This window comes from Protopterus annectens, chromosome 16.part0 (assembly GCF_019279795.1).
Source record: "Protopterus annectens isolate FY-2018-M chromosome 16.part0, PAN1.0, whole genome shotgun sequence".
Taxonomy (NCBI): Eukaryota; Metazoa; Chordata; order Ceratodontiformes; family Protopteridae; genus Protopterus; species Protopterus annectens.
In genome coordinates this window covers 544,638,489-544,663,661 of record NC_056750.1, presented here as the reverse complement: position 1 = coordinate 544,663,661, position 25,173 = coordinate 544,638,489, and the positions used below count along the sequence as shown (strand labels likewise).

Below are 25,173 nucleotides of genomic sequence, written 5' to 3'. Positions count from 1 at the left end.
ACACTGTATGTTTAAATCGCAATAGTCCTGAAAGGCCTGCAACACTAGGAAAACTGCCCTCACCTCCAGGGCATTGATATGCATCTTGGCCTCTTCGGAGTGATCAAGTCCCTTGGATTATCTTTCCAAAGTAGTGCCCCCTACCCAACCTGGAGTGACCAAGTGCCTTGGATTATCCTTCCAAAGTAGTGCCCCCTACCCAACCTGGGAAGCACCTGCGGTCACAGTGGCCTCTGAAAGGTGAACAACAAAGGATGGCCTTAGTGTAGCTGGTTTGAATGAATCCACAATAGAACATATCTTTTGCATGCTTGAGTGATCCTGACTGGCATGGATAATGGATGTTGAAGAATGGACAACTGAGCTGACAGTCCACTGAAGGGCCCTCACATGGAACCTTGCCAATGGAACACGGGTTATAACTGCTTCTGGCATGGAACCTAAAGCCTGCAAGATCAGACGGGCTGGAAGAGATGAATTTTGGGATTGCATTCTTTACATGGGATTGTAGAGTGTTTATGAGTACAAGGAAGAGAGGCTATCTGACTGTATTCAAATGTGCCCCTATGAACTCCAGACTCTATGTTGGGGTCAGTTGAGATTTGTTGTAATTGTCTGTTATTCCCAGATGAGAACACACCTGGAGCAAGTAGTCCCTTGTTTGTATTAGTTGAAACCTGGTTGGGGTATTAAGGAGCCAGTCGTCTAGATATAGAAATACCCAGAATCCTAGCAGTCTCAAGTGAGCTGCTACCACTGCCAACATGTAGTGAAAACCCTTGAGGCTGTGGTGAGACCAAAGGACAGTGCTCTGAACTAATAATGACTGGCACCCTGCCAGAAGCATCAGTATCTCCTAGAGCGCCTGTTCATTTTGATGTAATAGTATGCATACTGAAGATGTATTGAGCACATCCAATTGTCCTACTGCAGCAGACGCAAAATGGATTGAACCGTGACCATCAGAAACTTTGCATACTTAAACTGATTTAAATTGCTGAGATACAAAATTGGTCTCAAGCTCCCTGCCTTTTCTGGCACTATCAAGAATCTTCAGACCCTCTCTGGTCTGAGGGGCCTCTTGGATGACTCTGTTTTCTAGCAGCTTTTTTATTTGTACAGAAACTGCTTCCCTCTGACTAGGTGGAACATTGGGTGTTTTCTTCAGAACTGTGGGAGGGGCTAGAGAAAGTAGTATGATATAAACTCAAGATATAATCCTCTGCACCATGATTTTTTTATGATAACTAGCCAGGCTCTCTGGTGCAGGGATAAATGACCCTGACTACCTCCAGAGAGGGACAGTCGGACTGCCTTTCAGGAGGGCTGATTACAGCCTGAGATAGGATCTCTAGAGTCCTGGTTCTGCAGACCACCTCTGCCATGAGACTGGCGTCTTCCATTTGAATTCCCCCCTCTGCCCCTGGGGCGAACTATTTCCACATGAAGATCCGGCAAAGGGTGCAATGACAAAAGAAGACTTAAATGGTTCCACAAACTCACATAACTGCATCCAGGCATGTCTCGTGATGGCTACGTTTGAACCTACCAACAGTGAGGTACCTTTTGCAGCATGGGAAATCAACCTCATGGACACATTTGAGATAGACAGATAGATGGGTGGGTGGGCAACTGCAAGGAGATTCTGTTCTCATCTTTGCAGGACATGGACCAAGAAAGAGATTTGGTACTTGATCAAATTCCTTTGCAGTCTTATAAGATGTGTCAAGTAATTCAGTGACCTAACAACAAAGGTCACTGAAGCACAAACACAGTTCCCAAATCTGTCCAATGCCCTAGACTCCCTATTATGGCGATGGAAATCTGTCCAATGCCCTAGACCCTCTATTATGGCAATGGACAGAAGAACTCTGTTCTGCTAGTTCCTTTCCTGTAGCTGAGGCAACAACCATGGCATCAACATAACTCCCTTGCTCCAGTGCGCACGGTCTTGGGGGAAGAGGGCTGAAGCAAATCCAGTCTCTTCGGTACTGGCTTAACAGTGTCCAGCTCCTTCCACACCCGTCGAGACTAAGTCTATGAGCTCACTGGCCGGGGGGGGGGTCATCGAAGAAGTAGATGGGCCAGACTCGAAAGCCTCCAAGAACAAGAACACAGATTCCTCTTGGGAGGAGATATCAAAATACAAGCCACCTCTTTGTTTCAAGAACTCCAGGATGTCTCAAAGGAGACATCGTCAGGTGGTGATATGGGGGACCCCTCACCCCTCATCAAAATCAGTGTCTTCTGTGAGATTCCTGGAGGGAGTTTAAGTGCCTCCTTTTGCAAGAACTCTTGAGAAGAACTTCCTCAGTGGGGTGCTCTGGGAAAGTATCGGAAGAGATAACACCCTGATGGACTGGCTAGAGGCTTGCTTGCATTAGCTGTCCCAGTGGAAGAGATGGTTGAGGCTCAGGACACAGAATAGTATGAAGTAAGTTTGTCTGATCCAATGGGAGCAGGGATGCTGCTCTGTAGATATAGAGAAAACCTGCTCCACAACCTCAAAGCAGAATGCCTAGGTGAAACAGAAGACAACAGATCCAAGACTGAAATCTCTCAGACAGTCGGGCTCCTGCAACTACATCAGCACTCTATCCAAGGAAGGAGTCAGACCCTAGCTATCCTGCACAGAGTCTCCGAGAGGAAGAGATGGCTCAGAAAGCCTTGGAGTTCACTACAAGCCCACAGAACTGGTGACACTGCTATAGCTATGACAGTCCTTTGGCTCCAAAACACTCAGTGCTGGTCAGCTCAGGGGAACCATTAGAGTCAAAGAACAAACATTCATTGGATTCGAAGTAGACACTCGCGGAGATCATGGAACCAATGACTCTAAAACAGAAGGATATACCAAAGGGAAAGTGAAAAGTCATTGGCTCTCAGGCCTAGAAGGGATCAGACCCACAAGAACCCCCATCTGCATTTGTGCTACAAGAAACTTTCTCATCATGCTATCCGCATCTGCTTCTGAACGCTTTTGGAGGACCAAAGTCAGGTGATACTGGAAGAAGGCCTAGAATGCCTTTGAAGCGACCCCTCTAGGAGAGGAGAGTCTGGATGAAATAGGATCCAAAGGGAGTACAAGCGTACTTATCTGTAGAGATCTTGAACTTCGAGCTGTCGGATCACAGACCAATGGACCAGACTTTTTTAGTACCTTGGCAGAGGGCTCCACTCCAAAGACAAAACTGAGGGGCAACTAAGAGACCTTTTAAGGGACTACTTGCCCTTAGTTTGAGAATCAACTTTTGCCTTTTCTGACCTTTTAGAAGGGGGTTGAGCACGAGCCACTGAGGAATAAGATGTAGAGGGCAAGACACCCCACAGAATTAACTTGTTCTTAAGGTCAATCAAGGCCCTAGAATTAACTTGTTCTTAAGGTCAATCAAGGCCCTAGAATTAAAACTAGAACAAATATCAGTCTATATCAAGGTGTACCGGACCCAAAACAACACATTCTCTGTTGGCATCACAATATGGGATTTATGTGCACAGGAAATACACAGTTTAAATCAAGAGGGTTTCTCTGACATCTTATAAAGCTACCAACAAAAGGCAGATACAACAAGTTCTTAACTTCAAGACTGAGAAGCAATACAATTACACTTAGCTATATCAAAAGACAATGTTTTTTTTTTTTTATGCACACACACACACACACACACACACACACACACACATATCTTTGTAAAGGGAAAGAGAAAGGGATAGAAAAGAGAAACTACCAACAATGGTAAATAACGTACTTTAAAGACTACAAAAGAATATCAGCAATGGTAATTATAGTAGTACTGAAAATGGTACCTTAGCAGTAAAAAAAAGTTAAGAAAGGATGCTAAATATAGTAAATTGTGGGAGGAAGAAAGGCAAAATACCAAAATTTCAGTAACTCAAATACCAATTAGAAGGAAAAAAAAAATCCAAATTTATACCAAAATCGCTCAAGAGCTAGGAATCAGTCAGATACCAAACATTAGCAAACGAGATCAGAGGTATGTTAAGTTGTGGGGCATCATGGATAAAGGGAGGAGCTTAAGAGCTCTAAGATCCGATGATCTGCAAGAAGAGGCAAAGACAGATCAGAGTATTGGTACCAAAACCATCAGTTGAGGAACAGATGAAAATGATATCAGATTCACTATTCACCAGAGAATACACTTAGGTGCAGTAATGGTACCAACAACACAACAGAGATCGGGGGGGGGGGGGATGCACTAGACCATCAGGGATTACTGTGCCATAATAGTACCAATAGTAGTACGAGGATCAGGGGAGAGAAGACGTTTCAAATACTACTGCAGTGGGGGGAAATGGGAGGACAGACAGGTTAGGGACTTTGTGCTTTGTGTACTTGTGTGTTTGAGCAAGTGACTGGGGAGTGCCACTGCCTACATGAGCAGCTGTTTAATATCAGGATGTATAGATCAGAAATAACCTGCTGGCTGTGGTAGTAAAGGCAATTCACAGTCATACAAATTAGCCGATAATAAGGTCTTACCTCGTCACAGCTAACAAGTCTCACTCGCAGATTGGGACATCATGGGTGAAAAGCAAATTTAAAACAAGCCATAATTTTAAGACAGCTTTGAAACTTAACTTTGTTGTTTAACATTCCCTGATGAAGTAAGACAGCATATTCCTTTGGAGCAGCAGCAATGAAAACAACAAAGTGGTGGTAGTACTTCAGCTGTTCCCCTCCTCCTAACATGCATTTCTCTTGAAATCATTTTCAATTAAAAATCTATGCAATCGGTGATTTCATCACCTTTCTAATTTACCATACTTCCTCCTATCGTCACTTCCGAATTATTCTAAAGAGATTTTGTCAAAAACATTACAACACCACATAAATGACTATACATAAAGATGTGAGATTATCGTATACTATCTCAATTTCTCCTAACCCTTCAGCTCTGTTACTACTGCACATATTTATATTAAGGTATCCCTCCTTAAGCACAGACCGCAAACTCAGATACTGTGGCTGCTGAAGCATAGAAGTAAAAATTTGGCATCCCTCACCTCCCCTAATCCTAGACAGTCTAAGCCATTGTTTAGTACTACGGGAACTTTTACATCCCTGAACGAATGTATGACAATAGCTCTGAAACCATTGGATCAATCTCCCCTTGTAAAGAATGTGACAGCAACACATATAATGAACGTGAGCATCATTTGGGCTGCATTTACCCTAACCACCCCATCGAGCACTCTTATTCCCAATACTCAACAGTACACCCACCTGATCAGACAGCTTCACACAGATGCAGTCATTTGCATCTCCAACAGTTTCCTCAACCTTAATCCTTATATAATTCATACCAGATCCACTTGTATTCCACTTATCACCTACATGAATCTTGAACTTCCATGCTGTAAGCAGAAGTTTTTGCCAGTTACACCTCATACTCCTCTAACTTCTTCATAAATCTTCCAAATGTCCTGCATCAGTAAGTCCAACCTGCCAACAACATATAGGCATTTGCAAACAAAAGAAACCAATCCCATATATTCTGTAATGATTTTCAAAAACCTCTTAACTCTTCTAATAAAATAAAAAAAAAATAACCAATCAAGGTCAACTTTGCCTACTTCCTCTACTCACCACAATCTCTTCTGAGAGGTCTCCATTTACCAAAACTCTATAACAAGGCCTTCTATACAGATCCCTCAGCAATTTACAAAACTTACACCTGTTGTTTGCCTTGTGTATATTCAATAAGAAGATGAGGCTGGGTGTTCATTCAAATAGTTTATTATACACAAACATTTCAGGATGGAGAATGTTAAACTTAAACAAACTGACTGACTACTATACACATATGCATGCTTACACCTCGGCTGCTCACTACAAAATGGCACTCTTGCTTGCACGTGTTCAGTGCATGCACGTGCTCACTGACCAGAACAGCTCTTAAAGGAACGTACACACACTGATCTACATCCTCTCTCTTGGACTAGCTGGTCATGCAAATAGACAATGACAATCATATGAGCATGCACATCATACAAATATATACAATAACAATCCTGTCCAGGTTGCTGCATATTTGAGAGCAGGTATTCAGATACAACCTGACCTCGTAATGTAATAACTAGAACTGGGTTTAGCAACACTGACAAGTCGCTAGGGAATGCTCTTCTTGAGGGCTTTTGGGGATACTTTCAGGAACAGGCGATGAAATGTTCTCTGGAACTGGAACATTGGACAAATTACTCTGAGAATTAGAGTCTTTGTTACAAGCAAAATGTTGCAACACTGGCTCAGACACCGGTAGTATATGTTTCCGAATTTGTCTGAATTCCATGCCTTGCGACTCAACAATGTACAATCTCTGTTCTGCACACAAATGTTTCACAAGTCATATTCGCTCAAATCCTTTTGCTGTCTGCATCCTCACTATCTCTGCTTCTTTAAATGGATTTAGAAGCTTACTGGTTTTATCACATTAAGACTTTTGGGACAAACGCTTCTTTAGGAGTTGAGCTTTTACTGCTTTGTTGTTTTTCGCACTTGGTATCAACAAATTCTTACTGACTGGCAGCGTGGCTCTGGTTTGTCTCAACGTTAACATCTGGGCAGGCGAACCAAGAAGACCGTTGCGAGGTATGTTTCTGAGATTAAGCAGATTTAGAAAAACATCAGTATTGTCACATTTAGATTTTTCCAACAGCTGTTTTGCACTTTGAACTGCATGTTCTGCCAAGCCTTTGGATGTGGGTATTCAGGACTACTCATAACATGAATAAAACCCCAGGTTTCAGCAAATCTCAAACTGCTGACTTGTAAACTGTGCACCATTACCAGAAATGACTTTGTGCAGACTACCATGGACAGAAAAATGTCTCTTCAATTTAGTAATGACAGTATTGGGTGCTAAGTTAAGAAGTAGGTGAATCTCGCACCAATGTGTGTAAGAGTCTAATACCAAGTAATGACGACCATTCCATTCGAAAATGTCTGTAGTTACTGTCCACTACGGTAATTCAGGAACCTGGCTTAGGTAAAGTGGTTCTTTTTGCTGATGTGGCTTAGTACCATTACAAACAGAACAAGCTGAACATTCTTTCTCAATGTCTCTTGACATAGAAGGCCAAAATACTAGTCCTCGTGCCCTTTTGGCAGAATCTGTTCCTGGGTGGCCATGATGCAAGATTTTAATATACTCTTGTTGCAAGGATTTTGGAACAATCACTTTTGGACCTTTCATGATGATAGATACCATCTTCCAGCAAAATCTCATCTCTGTAAGGAAAACAGTGCTGTACATCTGGTGATAAACAAGATTGCTTTGATGGCCATCCTTGACTAAAAGTGGATTAACTTCTGGAGAATCGGATCTGAAGCTGTGCAAGTTACAAGCTCAAGATGTGTGGAAGGAAAATTTCTCACTTCCATGACTTCAGAAATCAGGTTTCTCATTTTCATGCTTTTCAGTGGTTTTCCTGGGCAATCTAGTTAAGCATCAGCAAGATAAAGGTTGCCTTTTGGGTAAACCAAGTGAAAATTGTACTTCTGCAATTTCAACATCATGTGCTGCAATCTTGCATGAGATGTGTGTATTGGCTTTTTCAAAATAGCGACCAAAGGTTGGTGGTCAGTTTCAATTTAAAAAGGTCGGCCATAAATATCATGATGGAAATTTGAACATGGAATCACAACTGCCAAGAGCTCTTTATCTGAGCATATTGCATCTCTGTTTGGGTTACAGTTCTGGATGCATATGCTGCTGGTCTACTCTCTTGAAGAATGACTGCACCAAAACCAAATTTCGAAGCATCATAACATCTTAAAGTGGGTGGACTGGCAATTCTCTGTTTCAGGACATCGAATGCTTTTTAGTGTTGTTCTGACCAGGACCAAGTTACATCTTTGCATGTCAACTCTCTTAGCAGTGCTGAAAGGTCACTCAAATCCGAAATGAACTTGCCCAAATAATTAACCATGCCAAGAAATCATTGTGAGGAAGTGACGTTGTCTGGAGCTGGCATCTCAAGAATTGCAGATTGCTTGGAAGGATCTGGTCGTAAGCCTGTACTAGTAAACAAATGACCCACACAAGTAACTTGCAGCCTGAATTTGCATTTCTCAGGATTCAGCTTAAGATTCACCACATAGCGTGTTCCAGACCTTTCCTGAGTAAAACTTGCCAAAATTAATTTTTTGCAGAAAAAACAGTGGCATTCGGCATAAGAACAGCAACTTCTTTGACTGTACATACTGGAAGACTAGGTTATTTTAGTGCTTTGTTAAAGTCTTTTGGATCAATACATATTCTAATATGACTTGAGCTTTTCTTATGAGCTACCATCATGGAGGACACTCATTCAGTTGGTTCTTCTACTGGGCAGATTACTCCTGAATGTACCATTCTGTCAAGTTCAGCTTTGACTCTGCCTTGCAGGGCTACTGGAACTTTCCTTGCTGGTCTGATAAATGGGCTTACTTCAGGGTCTAGCTTCCAGGAGTACACAACTGGGAGTTCACCTAACTTGTCTTCGAAAAGATCAGCGTAGTCAGAAAAAATTGTTTGCGTGAAATTTTTGTTGTTATACATCTTTACATGGTGGACTTCTGCATTAAAAGAAAGCGGTCCCATTTTCAAGCAGTCTCCGAGTCCAAATAATGACTGTACGTGCCTTTTGACTACATGAAATTGCAAGTCATAGCTGTTCCCAGCAGAGTAATATGAAAGCATTACTAAGCCTTCGGTCTGAATTTCTTCACCACCATATGCAATAAGCTTTGCATACTTTGCCAGATCAAGCTTCAACCCAGCTCTTACTTTGGCAAACATTTCTGCTGACATGACATAACATTGCACTTTGAACCAGTATCAACTGAGCTCTATAGGTTTCCCATTAATCAGAACAGTACAAAATACTTCATTCTTTGCCCATAAATCTACAAGCAGACAAACCATCAACATAAAAAGTAGGGTCACAGATTTCTAGTTGATCAACTTGCCTCTTAGAATGTTCTCTCAATAAAAGAATGACCCTTGTTTGATTCACAAAGCCTTTTGAAATTATTCCACTTTTTACATTTGTGGCACTGCTGACCAAAAGCTAAGCATTTTTCTCTTTTGGGCTCATGCCCAACTCCACAATTATGATAACTGATTATGAGGCTTGCCACAGGTTTTTCTGACTCACCCCTCTGCTCCACTGAGCATGCTCTAGATTTTACTGGAGCTGCCCTGGAATTTGCTAGAAAGGCTTGGGGTTTCACTGAAGCAACCACACCCTTCGGCCTGTATCTTTTAACCTTGTGATGCATAGTATCAACATTAGCACTGGAAGGCATTGGAAGCATGCATCTATCATTTGTAAGCATGGTCGTGTGCTTTTCTGTGAGCTCATATAACTGACAAATCGCTATGGACTTATTCAGAGTTAAATCACTGTCTTGAAGCAAAATCTTTCTCACTGCATCATCTTTAATTCTACACACAAGCATGTCTTTTTATCAACCATCTCTTAAATCACCAAATCTGCACATTTTTGCCCTGTTTCTCAAGTCAGCTACATATCCTGAAAAATGCTTTGACAGGCTTTTGATCTCTTGTGAAAAATATGTGCCTTTCCACTGTAATATTCGTTTAGGGGTTACACATTTCTCTAAATTTAAGTTTTAAGCACCGAGTGTCTTCCCAGGTTTTAGCCAGTACCACTAGATGGTAGTTTTCCCCCTCCCCTGCATACACAACTGAGCATACACAAATCAATGTTCCCTTTAAATTGCTTCTGAACCAGCTAAATTAAGCAGAATAAACGCCTTTGTATGTGCGTCTTTGTCAGAAAAAGCAGCCTGTATGAAAATATCTTACTCTTGCCCAAACACTCTCCAGTTTGCAGCAACATTATCAACAAATATTAGTGGTCCAGGTCTGTGAAATCCTTCTGCCATGCCAACAAAATGCCCTCGTAATTATGTCAAATACACACCAGGTAGTCGAAAAAATATTTAACTGTACCATAAACTCTTTGAAATGACTGTCTTCTGCGAAATAACTTTACTGTAATACTGTACAAACTTGCAAACACTTTGCATACTTCAGATACCTTTAATTAATACGAAAAAGAAGCGCACATCAAAAAAAGTGTTAATTTTCTCTTTTTTATACATTTTATGCGAATCAGAAGTTATTTCAACCATTTTTGTAAGCATTTTGAGTATTTTTATCAATATAGCTTAAGTTTGAACATTTTGTTTAATTAGAAAGTTGTTTTCAACAGTTTTACTGCTTTGTTTTATATTCGTTGAGTAAAAAATCATTAAGAAAGTTTTAGTACCTGCATTTGTCTTTCTGACCTGTTAGTGAGTCGTTTGAGCAGGGATGATCCACTCCTGTATATTCCTCCAACTGTAACCGCCTGCGTCCAGGTCTTGAAGTTTTACTCTAGATCCATTCTGACACCATGTGGATTGTCTTGTGTATATTCAATAAGACGCCGAGGCTGGGTGTTAATTTAAGAACTTTATTACACACAACCACATCAGGATGGAGAATGGTAACATTAAACTTTGGCTGACTACTGTACACATGCATGTTTACACCTCGGCTGCTCAGTACAAAATGGCACTCTTGCTTGCATGTGCTCAGTACTTATATGCACATGCTCACTGACTGGCTGGAATAGCTCTTAAAAAGAACATACACACACTGATCCCATTCCAATTTCCTTTGAAATCTTAAATAATAAAAAAGCAGTTGGTACATTAAAGCAGAGATTAACACAAGAAAACAGTACCCCAATATTTCTGAGTTCCTCATTTTAAGAGCCAAACAAACTTAATTTTCAACTTCTTTCAGTGGGTTCCCCACCCTGCTACCCCTTAACAATTCCACTCTGGATTTCATCCACTAAAAGCAGGATTAAATCTTCCAACCTCTTAGTGAAAGTCATCACCAATTTCTTTGCATCCACACTTGGCAAAGAAATAGGACTATATAGCTTCTTGGGTCAAATTTATTCTTACACTATATGTATACAAACTACCACCAACTCTCCATGGCAGATGTTCCCAACAATAAATACTATATCGGGAAGAAAGCATGACATATCAATAATGCAGTTCAACAATGACACATTCACTACTGCCTCTGAGGTAGCAAAGGTAGCCTTTATTGCCCCTAAAAACACAATGTCTGCACCCTGCTCAACTATCTAAAGATAAACTCCCTCAACCAGGAAAGATGCCTGCAGATGGGGCAACACTATCTTCTAAATTGCCTACAGTAAGGCAAAGATGGTTTGCTTCTTTACTTGCATATACACATCTTTTATTTACTTGTGCTGCTTTCTTCTTGCTTCATTCCCAAAACTTTCTTGCCTTTCTTTTCTTTCCTTTCTCACCTGTTTAAATTCAGACAGCCAGGCACTATGGAACCGAAGTGCTGCAAAGCTATGGAGTCTTCTCTGGCTCCTCCACTAAAAACTCTGCTCTAGCAGTTAAAAGTAAAATCATGCTAACCTGTCAAATACTGACACCGAAAAGTTGAACATATGAATTAAGGACTGATACTGTGCAATATTCTGCAATTTCTGTAGTTGTAGTAATGAAGTGTGCAGTGTGGGGAGGGCTAAAATCTTAACTCCACAAATAAGTAAATCTGAAGGTCCACCACAAATATGAAAAATTGATGGAACATACCATGCGAAACAGAGGTGTCCATAAAAATAGACCGCTATTGTAAAAATACAATAAAAGATAAAAGTTGTGCTTTCATCCAATAAAAGTGGATGAAATAACATTGCATATACTTTTTCTATTGTTTAAGAATTTGTTCATTTATATTATTTGTTTTGATGTCTTCAATATATATATATATATATATATATATATTTTTTTTTTTTTTTTTTTTTACAGACATCTCCGTTTTCTGTGGTATGTTCAACTAATTTTTCCTACTTGTTTGGGACTTTGGATTTATTTTATCTTATTTGTGGGGTTACTTTTTTAGCCCTCATCGCGCTGCATGCTTCTTGATTACTGTGTTCTAGTTCATGCAGTTTTACCTCCAACTTTGTCCTAGGTTCTGTGGTTCTCTAGCAACACAAGCTGTCTATAACCATGCAATTTAGAATGTCTCCATACCAGGTGCTGGATATATTTCATAGTATTAAGTTTTAAAAGCAACAGGCTAACAAGAAGTAGCCACCATAAGAAATGTTAAACCAAAGAAATAAAATGTTGATATAATTAGGAGATTATAGATATAAGTAGAAAGTACATTTTTAAATAAATGTTGACCCCCATACCACAGTGACCATCAAGCTGCCAATTCCCCTACTACTCCCTTTCAGTCTCCTGACCTGAAGCATGGTAGGAAACTGAATGGGACAAAAATCATGGATTAGAGCACTCATTAAAAGCAAGAGTAAGCAGAAGGTTTCAATGGGCTTCTGACACCTCAACCCCAAGAGTTTGCTGGAGGACAAAGTACAATGCCCGTCAGAACCAGAACGCTGCTTATCTGGTACTTATAAGGATTAAATCTTAAAAAGTGTACTTACAAATACAAAAAGCACACTATTATGAAAAATCCTTAAGGTACAACCCAGTGATTTTAAAGTTTAAAAAAAAATCAGTCAATTCACAAACAAATACCTTTTGCCTCCATCTCTCTTTAAAAAAGATGTATTCATGCTTAATGTCTTGATACTTACCAAACTACAGGAAACAGGATGGCACCACAGCATAACAAATCCACCAAGAATAAGACTTCCATCCACAGGACATACTCTGTTGTTCCCTCTTCTGTTGATTCAATTATAATATATGCAACATTTGCCAAGACCTATCAAACCAATCACAAAGTAAAACTTAATTATAACGTGGAATTTTTTATAATGCAACACCTAACACAGATAATACCACTGGTCAAATAACAGATAAAAAACTGGCATCTTATATTGTGCTATGGCACAACTCAGTGCTAGGACCAGACTCTGACTGCTCAAGTGCAACTAAAAGGAAGGACTAGTTACCCCAAGTCAGCTCTTCTTCCTTAGAAAGATATGACTAGTTAAGCATGTCCTAAACAAAGCTTGGCAGCACATTCAGAACAGCCAATGGAAAAAATATCTCCTGTTCAGGAAGTGAAGGATTTCTCTAAGGAAAAAATGTTTTTGTCGTTACCACTAATTAATTGTATGTTCCAGGAGACAAGTGTACTGCAACACTGAATGGTGTATTTATTTGGAGTTCTTACACCTGCGACTTGGTACAAAAACAACTATATGAAAGATCTTGCAGAAACTATGCAAAGAAGCTCAACAAGTGTACAAAATAGACTAAAAATAAAATGAAACACCTTCCTGGCCATTCCTCAAGACCTGAACAAGCACGCATTTAAAAAGCAACAGTTATATTCATCTACTCTTTTCATGCATGATCAGTTCTGACTCTGCAGGGGGCATTCATCTACATACCTATCCATCATCCCACTACCTAGGGTAAATTTTCGTGTGTTTGTGTGTGCTTGGGGGTAGCAGAGTAATCTCCATACAGGCTGCAATATTTCTAGGCAGACGAACACTAGGTAAATAAATTACTAAAGCAGACAGTTATACACATTAGTCATGGCTTGCAGCCACAAGTACATCAAACTGTATGTAAAAAGTAGTACTCTAAAGAAAGCACAGTTGTGTACACTTACCATAAATGTAGACGTTCGAGTATGTTCACTGTTGCAGTCATCATAAAGAAAGTACAGTTGTGTACACTTACCATAAATGTAGATGTTAGAGTGTATTCACTGTTGCAGTCATCACATTTGGGTTATCCCTGCCAGGGTAGCCCTCGGCCGGCCCGAACACCAGAGGCTTAGTATTTCTGCATTGGTTGCTGTCGCTTCAAGACTGACATCAGGTCGTCAGTAGTATAAAGTAAGGCAGCAGACGCCATTCCATCAGTTTTTCTTGCCCTGTCAGGAGCCCCCAAGTGGGAGCCACCCAGTGGAATAACCCCACCAGTAGAAAGTAAATACCAAAAAGTTCCTTGTAAGGAGAGGGAGAGAAAAGGGGGATGGAGGGAGGGAAACCAGGACTGCAACAGTGAATACACTCAAACAGCAACACTTATAAGTGTACACAACTGTGCTATGTTCTTCATGTTTCACTGTTGCAGTCACATCTGGGTGGATTCCCAAATCTGAGTAAAGGGGTGGAGGGAGTCAAGGAGACTAGGGGCTGGCTAGGATGCCCTGCAAGAATGCAGTGGCAAAGCCTACCCTGGATTTGGAGAAGATAGGCAGGTGGTAATGCTTGGTGAAGGTGTGAACAGATGTTCATGTAGCAGCCGCCAGGATATCCCTGATGGGTACTCCTCTGAGGAAAGTTGCAGAGGTGGAGGCTGTTCTGGAAGAGTGAGTCCTGACCCCCCCTTAGGGAAACGTTTCCCATGTTGCTTGTAACAGAAATGGATGCAGTGTGCTATCCATTTGGAAATGGATTGTTTGGATATGACTTTGCCCTCTGCCCCTGCAGCACAGCTGACTAGCAAATGATCAGTCTTTCTGAATGATTCAGTCATGTTTAGATAGAATCTGAGCTGTCTGTGTACATCTAGAGAGCACAGGATCCTTTCCCCCTTGTTCTGTGGGTTAGGGAAAAAGGTGGGCAAATGAATGGATTGGTTGAGAGCCACACTGGACACCACTTTGGGCATGAAGGATGGGTTAGTCCTGAGGGACACCCTGTCTGCATGGAAGATGATGAAGGGCTCTACAGCCATGAGTGCTTGTAGCTCGGATATTCTTCTGGCTAAAGTGATGTCCATAAACAAGGCCGTCTTCCAGGGGAGAAACTTTAACTCTGCTGAAGATGCGGGTTCAAAGGGGGGCAGGGTAAGCTTTTCCAACACAAAGTTTAGGTCCCAAGATGGGGTAGGTTCATAGGTTGGTACTAGGTTATCAGCCCTAGGACCTATACAAGCCTAGCTATAACAATTCCCTGGCTATTTGTTCCCACAGTATTTACTTCCCTGGACCCCTGTCTAGCAGGGCGACTGACATGATCCCCGGGTGAATTTCCTTTCTCCCATCCAATCGTCAAGGTTCCTTCTGAAGAGGGCCAAAAAGGCACTCTGCTTGACATGTATGGGCAATCTATTCCAGAGTCTGGGGTGTCTCTGGGTCAGGAACCTATCCCTCCAGCATGTTTTGTGTATTGTGATGACAAGATTTAGATCCTTGGAGCATGTGCCTCTGAGGGATTGGGATTTCTTTAAATGTAGCATGTCCAACAGCTCTGGGTTTGGCATGGCCTTGTATGTTAAGCAGAGATCACCTCTGAGTAGACGATATGCGACAGAGTATAGCTGGAGTATTTAAGGTGGTCAGCATAGGGCATCTGCTTTAGGCCTGTGATTCTTTTAGTGAGGTATTTCTGCGGCCTTTCCAGTTGTTACAGATGTCTTGAGAAGTACATACCAAATGGGGCGTTGTATTCTATTAATGGGTCTAATGAGGGATGAGTACAGTGGACAATGACCTCCTTTTTTCCTGGATGAAAAGCCCTTAGTGATGAGGTGTGCCACATAGAAGGATTTCCTGACTGTTGTGGCGATGTGGTTATCGAAGGTGAGACCACTGTCCACCTGTTTCCCTAATCACACTTTCGGTGTTTAGTGTACTGCCACCTATATGGTAATTCATGGGTACATGTTTTTTCCCAAAGGGGATAACTATACATTTCTTGGAAATGAGCTTGAGCCCATGGCTCTGGCACCAAGCATCTGTTTCTGTAAGGCCCTTTTGTACAGTATCCACATCATTTGGGGATTCAATAATGGCTCCCAGTTTGCAGTCATCTGCGAACTTTGTTAGCCAGAGTCCCTCAGTGTTGGTCTGTACTTCAGAGAAGTAGATGCCAAACAAGAGTGGTCCCAGGACTGAACACTGAGGTACTCCACTTGTCTGGAGCTGGATTTGGAGTCTGCTACTTTTACAGTGTGGGTTCAATCAGTAAGCCAATTAGCAACCCATTGGGTGACGTAGGGATTAATGCCCAGCTTAGTAAGTTTATCTATGATTCCAGAGTGGGGGATGGTGTCAAAGGCCTTGGCAAGGTCTAGATAGGCTGTGTGAACCCCCTTACCCTTGTCTATGGCTCTGGAGACTGATTCAAAGAAGTCAATCAGGTTCAGGAGACTAGATCGGCCCTTCATGAAACCAAACTGGGTGGGGTCCAGTGTTTGAAGGTTGCCAATGTCTTTGTTTATAAGTTCCATGATAATACGCTCCATGGCTTTGTAGATAAGGCTAGTCAGACAGATGGGATGGTAGTTTCCGGGATCCAAGGTGGATCCCCCCCTTGTGGAGTGGGATAACTGTATCTCTGCGCCACTCAGTGGGCACGAAACCTGAAGTGAGGCTATGATTAAACATGACAAATATGTGAGGTGCCAGTTCATATTGTAGTTCATGTAGTACATAGCCCAGGAAGTCATCTGGTCCCATGGATGCTGTATTCTTAGCTTTGGAGAGTGCGTTTTTTTACCTGTGTGGCCGTTATTACCGGAATTTGGCAATCTTCCGGTATTGAGATGGGCCATTTAGGGAGTGAGAGGGGGTGGTGAAGTTGGCACTGAATCGATCTTCCAGGATACTGGCAATATCCTTGGGATCAGTACATTTAATGCCATTCTGCTTTAGCTCAGAGCAGATCTGAACATTGCCATTTAGATTCTTGACATAGTTATAGAATGCCTTGTGGTTGTCTTTGGAATCTTTGGCAATTTTATTTTCTTAACTAGCTTTGGAGGATTTTATGAGGGATCTCAGTTTCTTACTGAGACTGGTAAGGGAGTTTTTGCATCCTGGGATTTTCCTCTTTTCTGCAACAGTTTCTTCCTTTTGTTGTAAAGTTTGTTTATGGCAGGGGACCACCAGATTGGCTTCCTTTTTTTGGATGAGAGCATCTTGATGCTATTTGGGATGGCACGAGTCATGTATGAGTGGACGTGCTCCTACAGTGCCTTAGTGTAGGATTCAGCAGTTGAACTTTCAGTTCCTGTCTGCATGGGTGTCATGAAGTTTGTCACTTCTGACTTGAGTAGCATGAAGTTGGCTTTGGAGAAGTTTTTTATGGAGGTTTCCTTACTGGGGGGGGGGTGGATGTTAAGGGTGATTAGCTTATGGTCAGACCTGATTAACGAGGGGGTGACCATAGGTGTGGAGCATTGATTTCCCATGTTGGTAATGACCAGGTCTAGGATATTGGAGCCCCTGGTGGGACTATGGATTAGTTGATCCAGGGAGTTGGAATTTATGAATTCAAAGAACTGTTGGGCAAAGGTGTTTGATACACGAGTAGTTTTCCCAGTTAATGGCAGGGTAGTTAAAATCACCCAGTATTAGGGTGTTTGGTTCTATCTTAATATTTTCCAGTATGTTTAAAAAGGTGTAGTGAGAATCTTGGGGCATGGTGGGGGATCTGTAGCAAGCTACAATTTGGATTGCAGTCCTACCTAGTGTTAGTTGCACCTGGAGAATTTCAGACGCAATGTATTGGGCAACTAGCCTGGTGGTGTGAATATCCTTGGTGATTATTGACACTCCTCCACCTTTAGTGTTTTGGTCCTGGTTTGGTGGCCGAAAAGTGTGGTAAGAGTTGTAGCCTGGTATTGCAGGGGTGCGCTCTGGAGCCTTGAACCAGGTCTCAGTTACTGCACAGATATTGATGTTCTCCATTTTTAGGAGTGTCCCGAGAGTGCATTTTGAGGTTTATAGCATTGAGTAGCATTACCTTCAGATTTTGTATGCTTGTACCTGTTAGGGTGGTGGTTTTGTCCTTTGAACTTTAGCTAAAAGGCACTATAGGGGTGGCAAGAGCCTTAGCCAGTAATCTGAATCCCAGGGGCGACAGGTGCAGACCATCTCTGGCAAAGCATCGTGGTCTGTCGATCATGTCGCCCCAGGCAGACAGATACTGGATCACCTTTGAATGACACTAGAAGCTTAGCCAATTGTTGAAGTCAATCATTTTGTCCTTATATTGTGGTATCATTCTGGGTGAAGGCAGGATGCTACACAGGGCTAGGGTCATACCTGCCTGGGCTACATGATCCGAGAGCTCTTCCATGTCTCTTTTCATGTAGTCCAGGGAGGTACGTCTCAAGTCATTCACTCCAACATGGACAATGACAGAGTCATATTTGTACTTGTTGTGGAATGACTTGAGTGCATGCGTTATGCGGCGGCTCCTGGCACCCAACAGGCAGCTGACTGTAATTTTCTCCTTGTTCAACCTGGTGAGTGGGACATCAGTGTGAAGTGTTAGGTACGCTGTCTTGCCTTAGGGTCTTGCCTTAGGGGCTGTTGCAGGGTGGCACACTGGTGTTGTGAGCTATGTGACACTTTGGTTGTGATTGGTGTTTGTTTGCGTTTCAGCTTCAGAGGTCCTTGTTGCTTGGGCAGGTTACAGTTAAGGGCCTCTGCATATGTGGATTTAGTGTTGCTATATGTGGGTGTTGGCGGTGTGGATTTAGAAGGGCTATGTGTTGCTTGAGGTGTAGTGTGGGTGTTAACCTTCTCCTCTTGACTGTCTAGCACAATCTTGGGTGGAGAGAGCTTTGCTTCCATTTTGGCTATGTAAGTGCATCTCTCACAGGTTGTAGTGTTGGGTGTTAGGAGGAGAGGGTTGAATGTGTACATGAGGCAATTGCTGCATTGCCCTAGTATGCCCAGATTCACCAGGTGGACAGGAGAAATCACCAGAAGTTGACCATTGGACATGCCTGGTTTGGCGGTTTTTTTTTTTTTTTTTGTAAATTACAGGAGCTGTTTTTCCTAGCCTTAGCAAGGTACTTTGCAATTATAGGCTGTTTAGTGCCTACAATTAATTTCTCCTTATTAACAAGGAGAGTTGAGTGCTTGTATCAGCTTAAGGCTTCCTAGTGCTTTCCAGCAGTTATTAGCGCAACTGCTAGTCACAGGGATGCTTAAAGGTAAGATGAAAAAAAATGCACACTGCAGTCTGCACTAGAGAAGTTAGATATGAAAGTGGGTAACTTAAGTTTTACCTGTTTAAAAAGTTAAGGTTTAGTGGAGAGTTACTATTTTTAAAACAGCAACATGGATTGAAAGGGGTGGTCACTTTTGTATTCTGGTACTATGGAATACAGTAGGATGGCCAATAAATTTAAATAGTTGAAGGGGAGGGATTTCAAAAATGATAATTTTGTGATTACTCACACAAGCCACTGAAAGCAGAGAGGAAATGAGCTATATGGTCAGATTAACATAAGAGGCAGGCAACTAGAAAGACAGTGGTATTTAACAAGACAACTGTAACTGGGTGGCAGGGTGGGAAAAAATGTCTACCTGACTCAGAAGAGACAGCGCTGTGGTCTCTTTTGAAGTTTTAATATGTAGTTAAAGCAGAAAACAAACCACAGTATTCAAAATATAAAAAGGCAATAAAGTAATACAAAATACAACAAATAAAAGCAAACTAACCTTTCCTTCACAGCAAAGTGTAGCAGAGACTGGATGAGTCTTTCTGGTAAAGCCAGGTGCTCTTCTGGGTGACCTCAAGTTGCTAGCCCTTAGGAACTGTTTGATCACAGGGTGTGAGAAAAGTGGGTGCTCGGTGTTGAAATGAGCAGAGATAGCAGAGGCATGAATTTTAATTGAGGAAAAGAAGAGACCACTGTGTAGCAGGTAAGCTAGGTAATCCAGGATGAGAGGTAGGGAGGGCTGTGCCATATCGGCTCCCTTAGCCTGAATCCAGGTGCAGAACCTTTTCCATTTGTTAGCATAAGACTTTCTAGTGCTAGGGTGTCTAGCCTCACGTATAACATCTAGAACCTGTTTACTGAGACTGGCAGCTTGATCAGTGGTCACTGAATAAACCAGGCTGCCAAACTGAGGGTCTGTAATTGGGGATGCATGAATTCTCCTTCCCTCTGGCTCAAGAGGGTTGGGGTCTGAGGGGGATGCCATGGTGGCAGTGGGGACAGGCTGGCGAGGCCAGTCTGGAGCAATCAGAATTGTCCTTGGTTGTTCCTCCCTTATTTCGAGCAGTACCCTGGATATGAGAGGTAGTGGGGGAAATGCATAGACCGAGAGGTTGACCCAGGGGAAGGATAGGGCATCCACTTTCTAGGCCCTGCAGTGAGGCTCCCTGGTGCAGAATTTGCTGAGCTGATGGTTGGAGTGGGAAGCAGAGAGGCTGAACTCCGGGGTGCCCCATTTCTGAGTTACTAGGGTAACGGTTCTTTGGTCTAGCTGCCACTCGTGTGGGTCCAGAAAACTTCTGCTTAAGTTATCTGCCAGAGAGTTTAGAGAGCCTGGCAGGAATTGTGCTAACAGGTGCAGTTGCATGACTGAGGCTGTGTGCCAAAGGGTCATGGCGAGCCTGCACAGAGGGTAGAAGTGAGTCCCTCCCTGCTTGTCGATATACCACATCACAGTGGTGTTGTTTGTTTTGATCAGGAGAGCCCCTGGGGAGAGAAGGGACCTGAAAGCTGTCAATGCCTGCTGGAAAACTAATATCTCTTTTTGGCTGATGTGCAGATGTATTTGCTGTGGGCTCCATTGGCCCTGTATGCACCTGCCGTCTAGGAGTGCACCCCAGGCATAGTCTGATGAATCTGTGGTGAGGGTCTGGGTAATGGGGGGGGTGAGAAAGGTAGTCTCTTGTTGTGGGAGCATGCTGCTGCCCACCAAAGATGATCTTTCCTTAGGCAAGGTATCACTGGTATAAGAGAGTTTCCAGGTCTTGAGTGTGTTGACACCAAAGGCTTTTTAGGTACCATCTAAGTTTCCTCATATGCAGTCTGACATACGGAATGAGTAGAATGCAAGATGCCATGAACCCCAGAGCTTGCAGGATTTTCCTTGCGGATAACTGGGGGCTGGTGTCTAGCTGAGAGAAGTAGGCTGTCAAGTAAGTTTGCTTTCCTGGTGTAAGGAATGCCATCTGGGATGCTGTGTCCAGGCTTGCTTCCAGGAATATAATCCTTTGGGTGGGTACTAGTTTGGATTTTTTTTCATTGATAGTGTACCCTAGGGAGGTCAGTAGGGACTTTACAAAGGCCAGGTGCTTGAGCATCTTTTCCTGACTGTCTGCCTGAATTAGGCAGTCATCTAAGTATGGGTAAATCTGTATATTTCTTTGTCTGCAAAAGGCAATGGCTGGAGCCAAACATTTTGTGAAAACTCTGGGAGCAGTAGATAAGCCAAAGGGAAGCACAGAGAATTGAAAGTGCAGAGATCCTGCCCTGAAATGTAGATATTTCCTGCATGATTCCCTGATAGGAATGAGGAGGTAGGCCTCTTTTAGGTCTAGGGTGGCCAACCAAGCATCCTTGGAGAGCATAGGTAGGAGTTGCTGGAGGGTGAGCATTTTGAAATTTGGTATCACCAGAAAGGTGTTTAGAATGGATAGAGTGAGGATGGGGTGCTATGTGCCCTCTTTTCTGGGTACCAGGAAGAGTCTGGAGTAGGAACCTTGGCCTATCTGTTCTGCATGAACATGCTCTATTGCCTTCATAGACAGCAGTGAAAGGGCTTGCTTTTTGGCCTCTGCCCACTGGTTTGGGGGATGATCTGGGAACCCTTTTGGGGTTGGGTAGGGTATGGAAGTAAAATTTGTATCCCTGTGACACTATGTTGAGGACCCAGTGGTCGTTGGTAATGGTGGCCCAGGTGCTTGAGTGGAAGGAGAGTTTTCCTCCTAGGGGCAAGTGCATGTGGACAGATGGAGGGGGTGGTGGTGAAGAGTCATTGTGAGCTCTTACCATGAGGGGGTGGCTTTGAACTCCTCTGGTTTGGAAGTGGAGGAACTCCATTGCTTTGATTGTTGCATTCCCGTGGCTGCTGTCTGGGGGGGGGGGGGGTCTGCTTCCCCGGGGTCTGGGCTGAACTGACCTGGAGGGGGCAGGAAAGGATCAGTGCTTGGAGGGGCAATGCCTACTGAACCTGGGTGGCTGGACCTGTAGGAAATCCTTAACTGTCTGCAGAGATTTAGCCTTTTCTTCCATTTTTTAAGACCTCCTCTGTCTTGGTGCCAAATAAGTTGTCTTTGTGCAAGGGTGCATCCAATAATTTTGATTTGACATGGTCTGGTAAGGGCTGTTCCTTAAGCCAAGAATGCCTTCTAAGGACAGAACCGGTGACTGCTTCCCTGCAAGAAGCTTCTAGGGCATCAAAATCACAGTGCAAGGTGTGCTTAGTTACTTGACTTGCAGAATGCATCAACTCTTGTAACTATTTTCTGCACAAGCAGGAAAGGAAGATATTTTTTGTTTGAGAAGTTCCATGGTATGTTGCTGAAATTTTAGCATATAGAACTGACAATTTAGTGCTCTGATAGCAAGAGTAGCAGAGGTGTATACTTTTTTACCCCATCTGTCTTGTGCTCGGGAATCCCTATCTGAAGGGGTGGGATTCTTAGCAGAAGTTGCTTTAATTCCTTTAGGCCCTTGCGAAATAAGCTCAGGTTCAGCAGTAGGATTTTTGAAAAGAAATTTTTGTGAGTCAGGGACTCTGTAATATCTGTCAGGTTTTCTGGGAGCAGGAAGGAGGGTGTCATGAGTCAAACCAGACTCCATGAAAACATCATCCACAACATCAAGGACAGGGGGAATGGACAGGGGTCTGTGCTGTGGAAGATCTAAGAATTCTCAGTCTCTTTTTAGATGGAGGGTAGTCCTGACCTTCCCATTGGAAATGCTCCCTTAAAGTATGAAGGGTTTCCCCAAAGGAAATGTCCTCGGGTGGAGAGGCTGAAGGAATGGATTTCTCTGCATCAGAATACTCATAAGCAGAGAAGGGTTGCATGTCTTCATATTCAGATGCATCAGAGTCATCAGACTCCTGTTTAGATAAAACTACTGGGGTCAGATCTCTTTTTCTTTTGGAAGAGGTAGCTTGGCTTCCCCTGATCAGCATTATACGGTCTTCTGCCACTTTAAGCATTTGAGACTGTGGCAAAGAAGCAGGTGTCTGAGATTGGGTCATCGGTTTCTTGGGAGTGGTTCGTAACCTGGCCTTAGAAACTCAGTAGTTTTCAAAAGAACAGTAGACGCGAAAGAAGTCATCGGTTTGTGTCAAGAATCGGTAGTGCGAAGTACTTCCTTGGAAGCCGGTGCCTGCTCAGCGGCTCCAGACTCATCCAAGGTAGAGACAACCGCAGGATCCTTAATCAAATAAGAGGGTCTCAGTAGCGGCCAGCAAATCCACAGAAGCAGACATCAGAGGCTGCGAAAGTGCCTCACTGAGGACCGGAGAACTGACAACTAGCTTAAAAGAAGCGCCGTCGGTAGATTTGGACCTGTGCAGTCTGTCTCTGTCTTTATCCTTACTTTTTTTGGAAGATCTGCTGTTGGATGGCTTATCAAAGCTATATCGGAATTCGAGGACTGTGAGCGAAAATATCTAGTTACAATAAGGGCCCGACGACGTATAGTGCTGGCATTGAACAAAGCACAAAAGCGACAGCGAGGGACATCATGGTCTGGGCCTAAGCAAGTGACACAGTAAGAATGAAAGTCTCGGTGTGGTATTTGCTTTCCACAGGTGAGACAATTGTTAACTTTTTCTGACATCGGTTAGAGCAAGAAAAAAGGATCTCCAATGGTGTACTTAGCTTTAGAAGACTTCAGCTTCAATTCAAAAGATGAAACTCAGGTAGCAGCCAACCAGCACTCGTGCGAACTGCTTCTGCTTCAGGCTCCTTGGCAAGAAAGACTGAATGGCATCGGCTACCCTTACTTTATACTACTGACAAGCTGACGTGAGTCCTGAAGCCTCTGGTATTCGGGCCGGCCGAGGGCTACCCTGGCAGGGATAACCCAAATGCGATGACTGCAACAGTGAAACATGAAGAACATCAGAAAATGAAAGTTATCAGCTTACCATAGTATCTGGTCTTGCCAGCTGCACACATTCAGGTCTCGATAGCAAAGTTGACACTAGCACTGAGTACGGCTTTAGCACCAAACACAAATGCGGAGATGGTCAACACCAACAATGACCCCAAAAGAGTCACAGTCAAAATATCACTAGTGGCATTTGCCACTGATATACTGTGTCGAAACTAAAGGTGCAGGAGGAGGCATCAGTGCAGATGCTGAAGTCAATGGTAATCCTATCAGCTCTGAAGCATCCAGTACCAAGATGAGGCCAGGGGAAGAAGCAACAGAACATGATGAAGGGGAACTTAGTTGACCTGTAGACAGACAAGGAAGGCAGGATGCCCAACCTGGTATCTGCATTGACAAAAAGCAATCATTACCTTCCCTAGTCAACTTGTAAGCAAGGAACTACAAATAAATTGATATTGCTTTGAGGGTGTAAGGCCCTACAAAAATCTTGAGAGTTCCCTCTCATATGAACTACTGATACACTTCCTAAAAGGTTGCTGTTCTACAAGCACTACTTCCAAATGATACATATCTGTAGTAGAAACACTAGCCTTGCAAGCTGAAGCAATACTGGGTTTGTCTAGTATAGCTTACAGAGGAACATTCACTTTGGGAATCTGATCAGAAAGAAACATATCTGTTATACTTACAGACTCACCTACTTTCCTTTTCTACTTCTTTTACATTTAGACCTAGACAAGGACTCAGAAAACAACAGCCCTTTTAAAATTAGTTTTCTTTTCAATTCTTGAAGAGTACATTGCAGCTAGAGTATAAATGATCCCTCCCCACAGGCATACCACACATGAAGCATGAGTGTCATGACGGGAATCTTCTGTTCACAATTATATCATGTTTTAAATCAAGAAACTTGCCCTCCACTGGAATGATCTACAGATCAAGAAACAAATAGTGAAGTAAAAAAATAGCATGGAGAACAACCTGTTACTGAAAAACAAGCGAAATGCCACCATTCATGCCAGATCAAAATGGTGACACAGCAACAGCAAGGAGGATGGAAACCAACTTAATCTAAAAAATGCTATGCTACAACCAAACAGTACCAGCAGTGATGAAACATAATAAAATGGAATGATCTGACACGATAAATAAAATTTCAGGAAAAAAATGCTACCAAATCAGAAAGCAGGTGAGCATGGGATGCCACCATATCAGAATGCAGGTGAGCCTGGGAGCACCTTTCCTTATTTGCTCAAATGCAGCAAATGAGATGCTGTTACTAGAGGAAGAATTTTTTTGCCTAGGAGAGTAAGTGCTGTGTGACTGCT

General features: G+C 42.7%; 1 protein-coding gene across 1 annotated transcript in view; it reads right to left on the bottom strand.

The window, feature by feature from the left end:
- Positions 1 to 12,674: 12,674 nt before the first annotated feature.
- Positions 12,675 to 25,173, bottom strand: part of LOC122790617 (protein GPR107-like) — a 584,732-nt gene continuing 572,233 nt past the window's right edge. The window contains exon 11 of the mRNA XM_044058143.1: positions 12,675 to 12,809. Coding sequence (XP_043914078.1) covers positions 12,675 to 12,809 — 135 coding nt within the window. The remainder of the gene's footprint in view (positions 12,810 to 25,173) is intronic.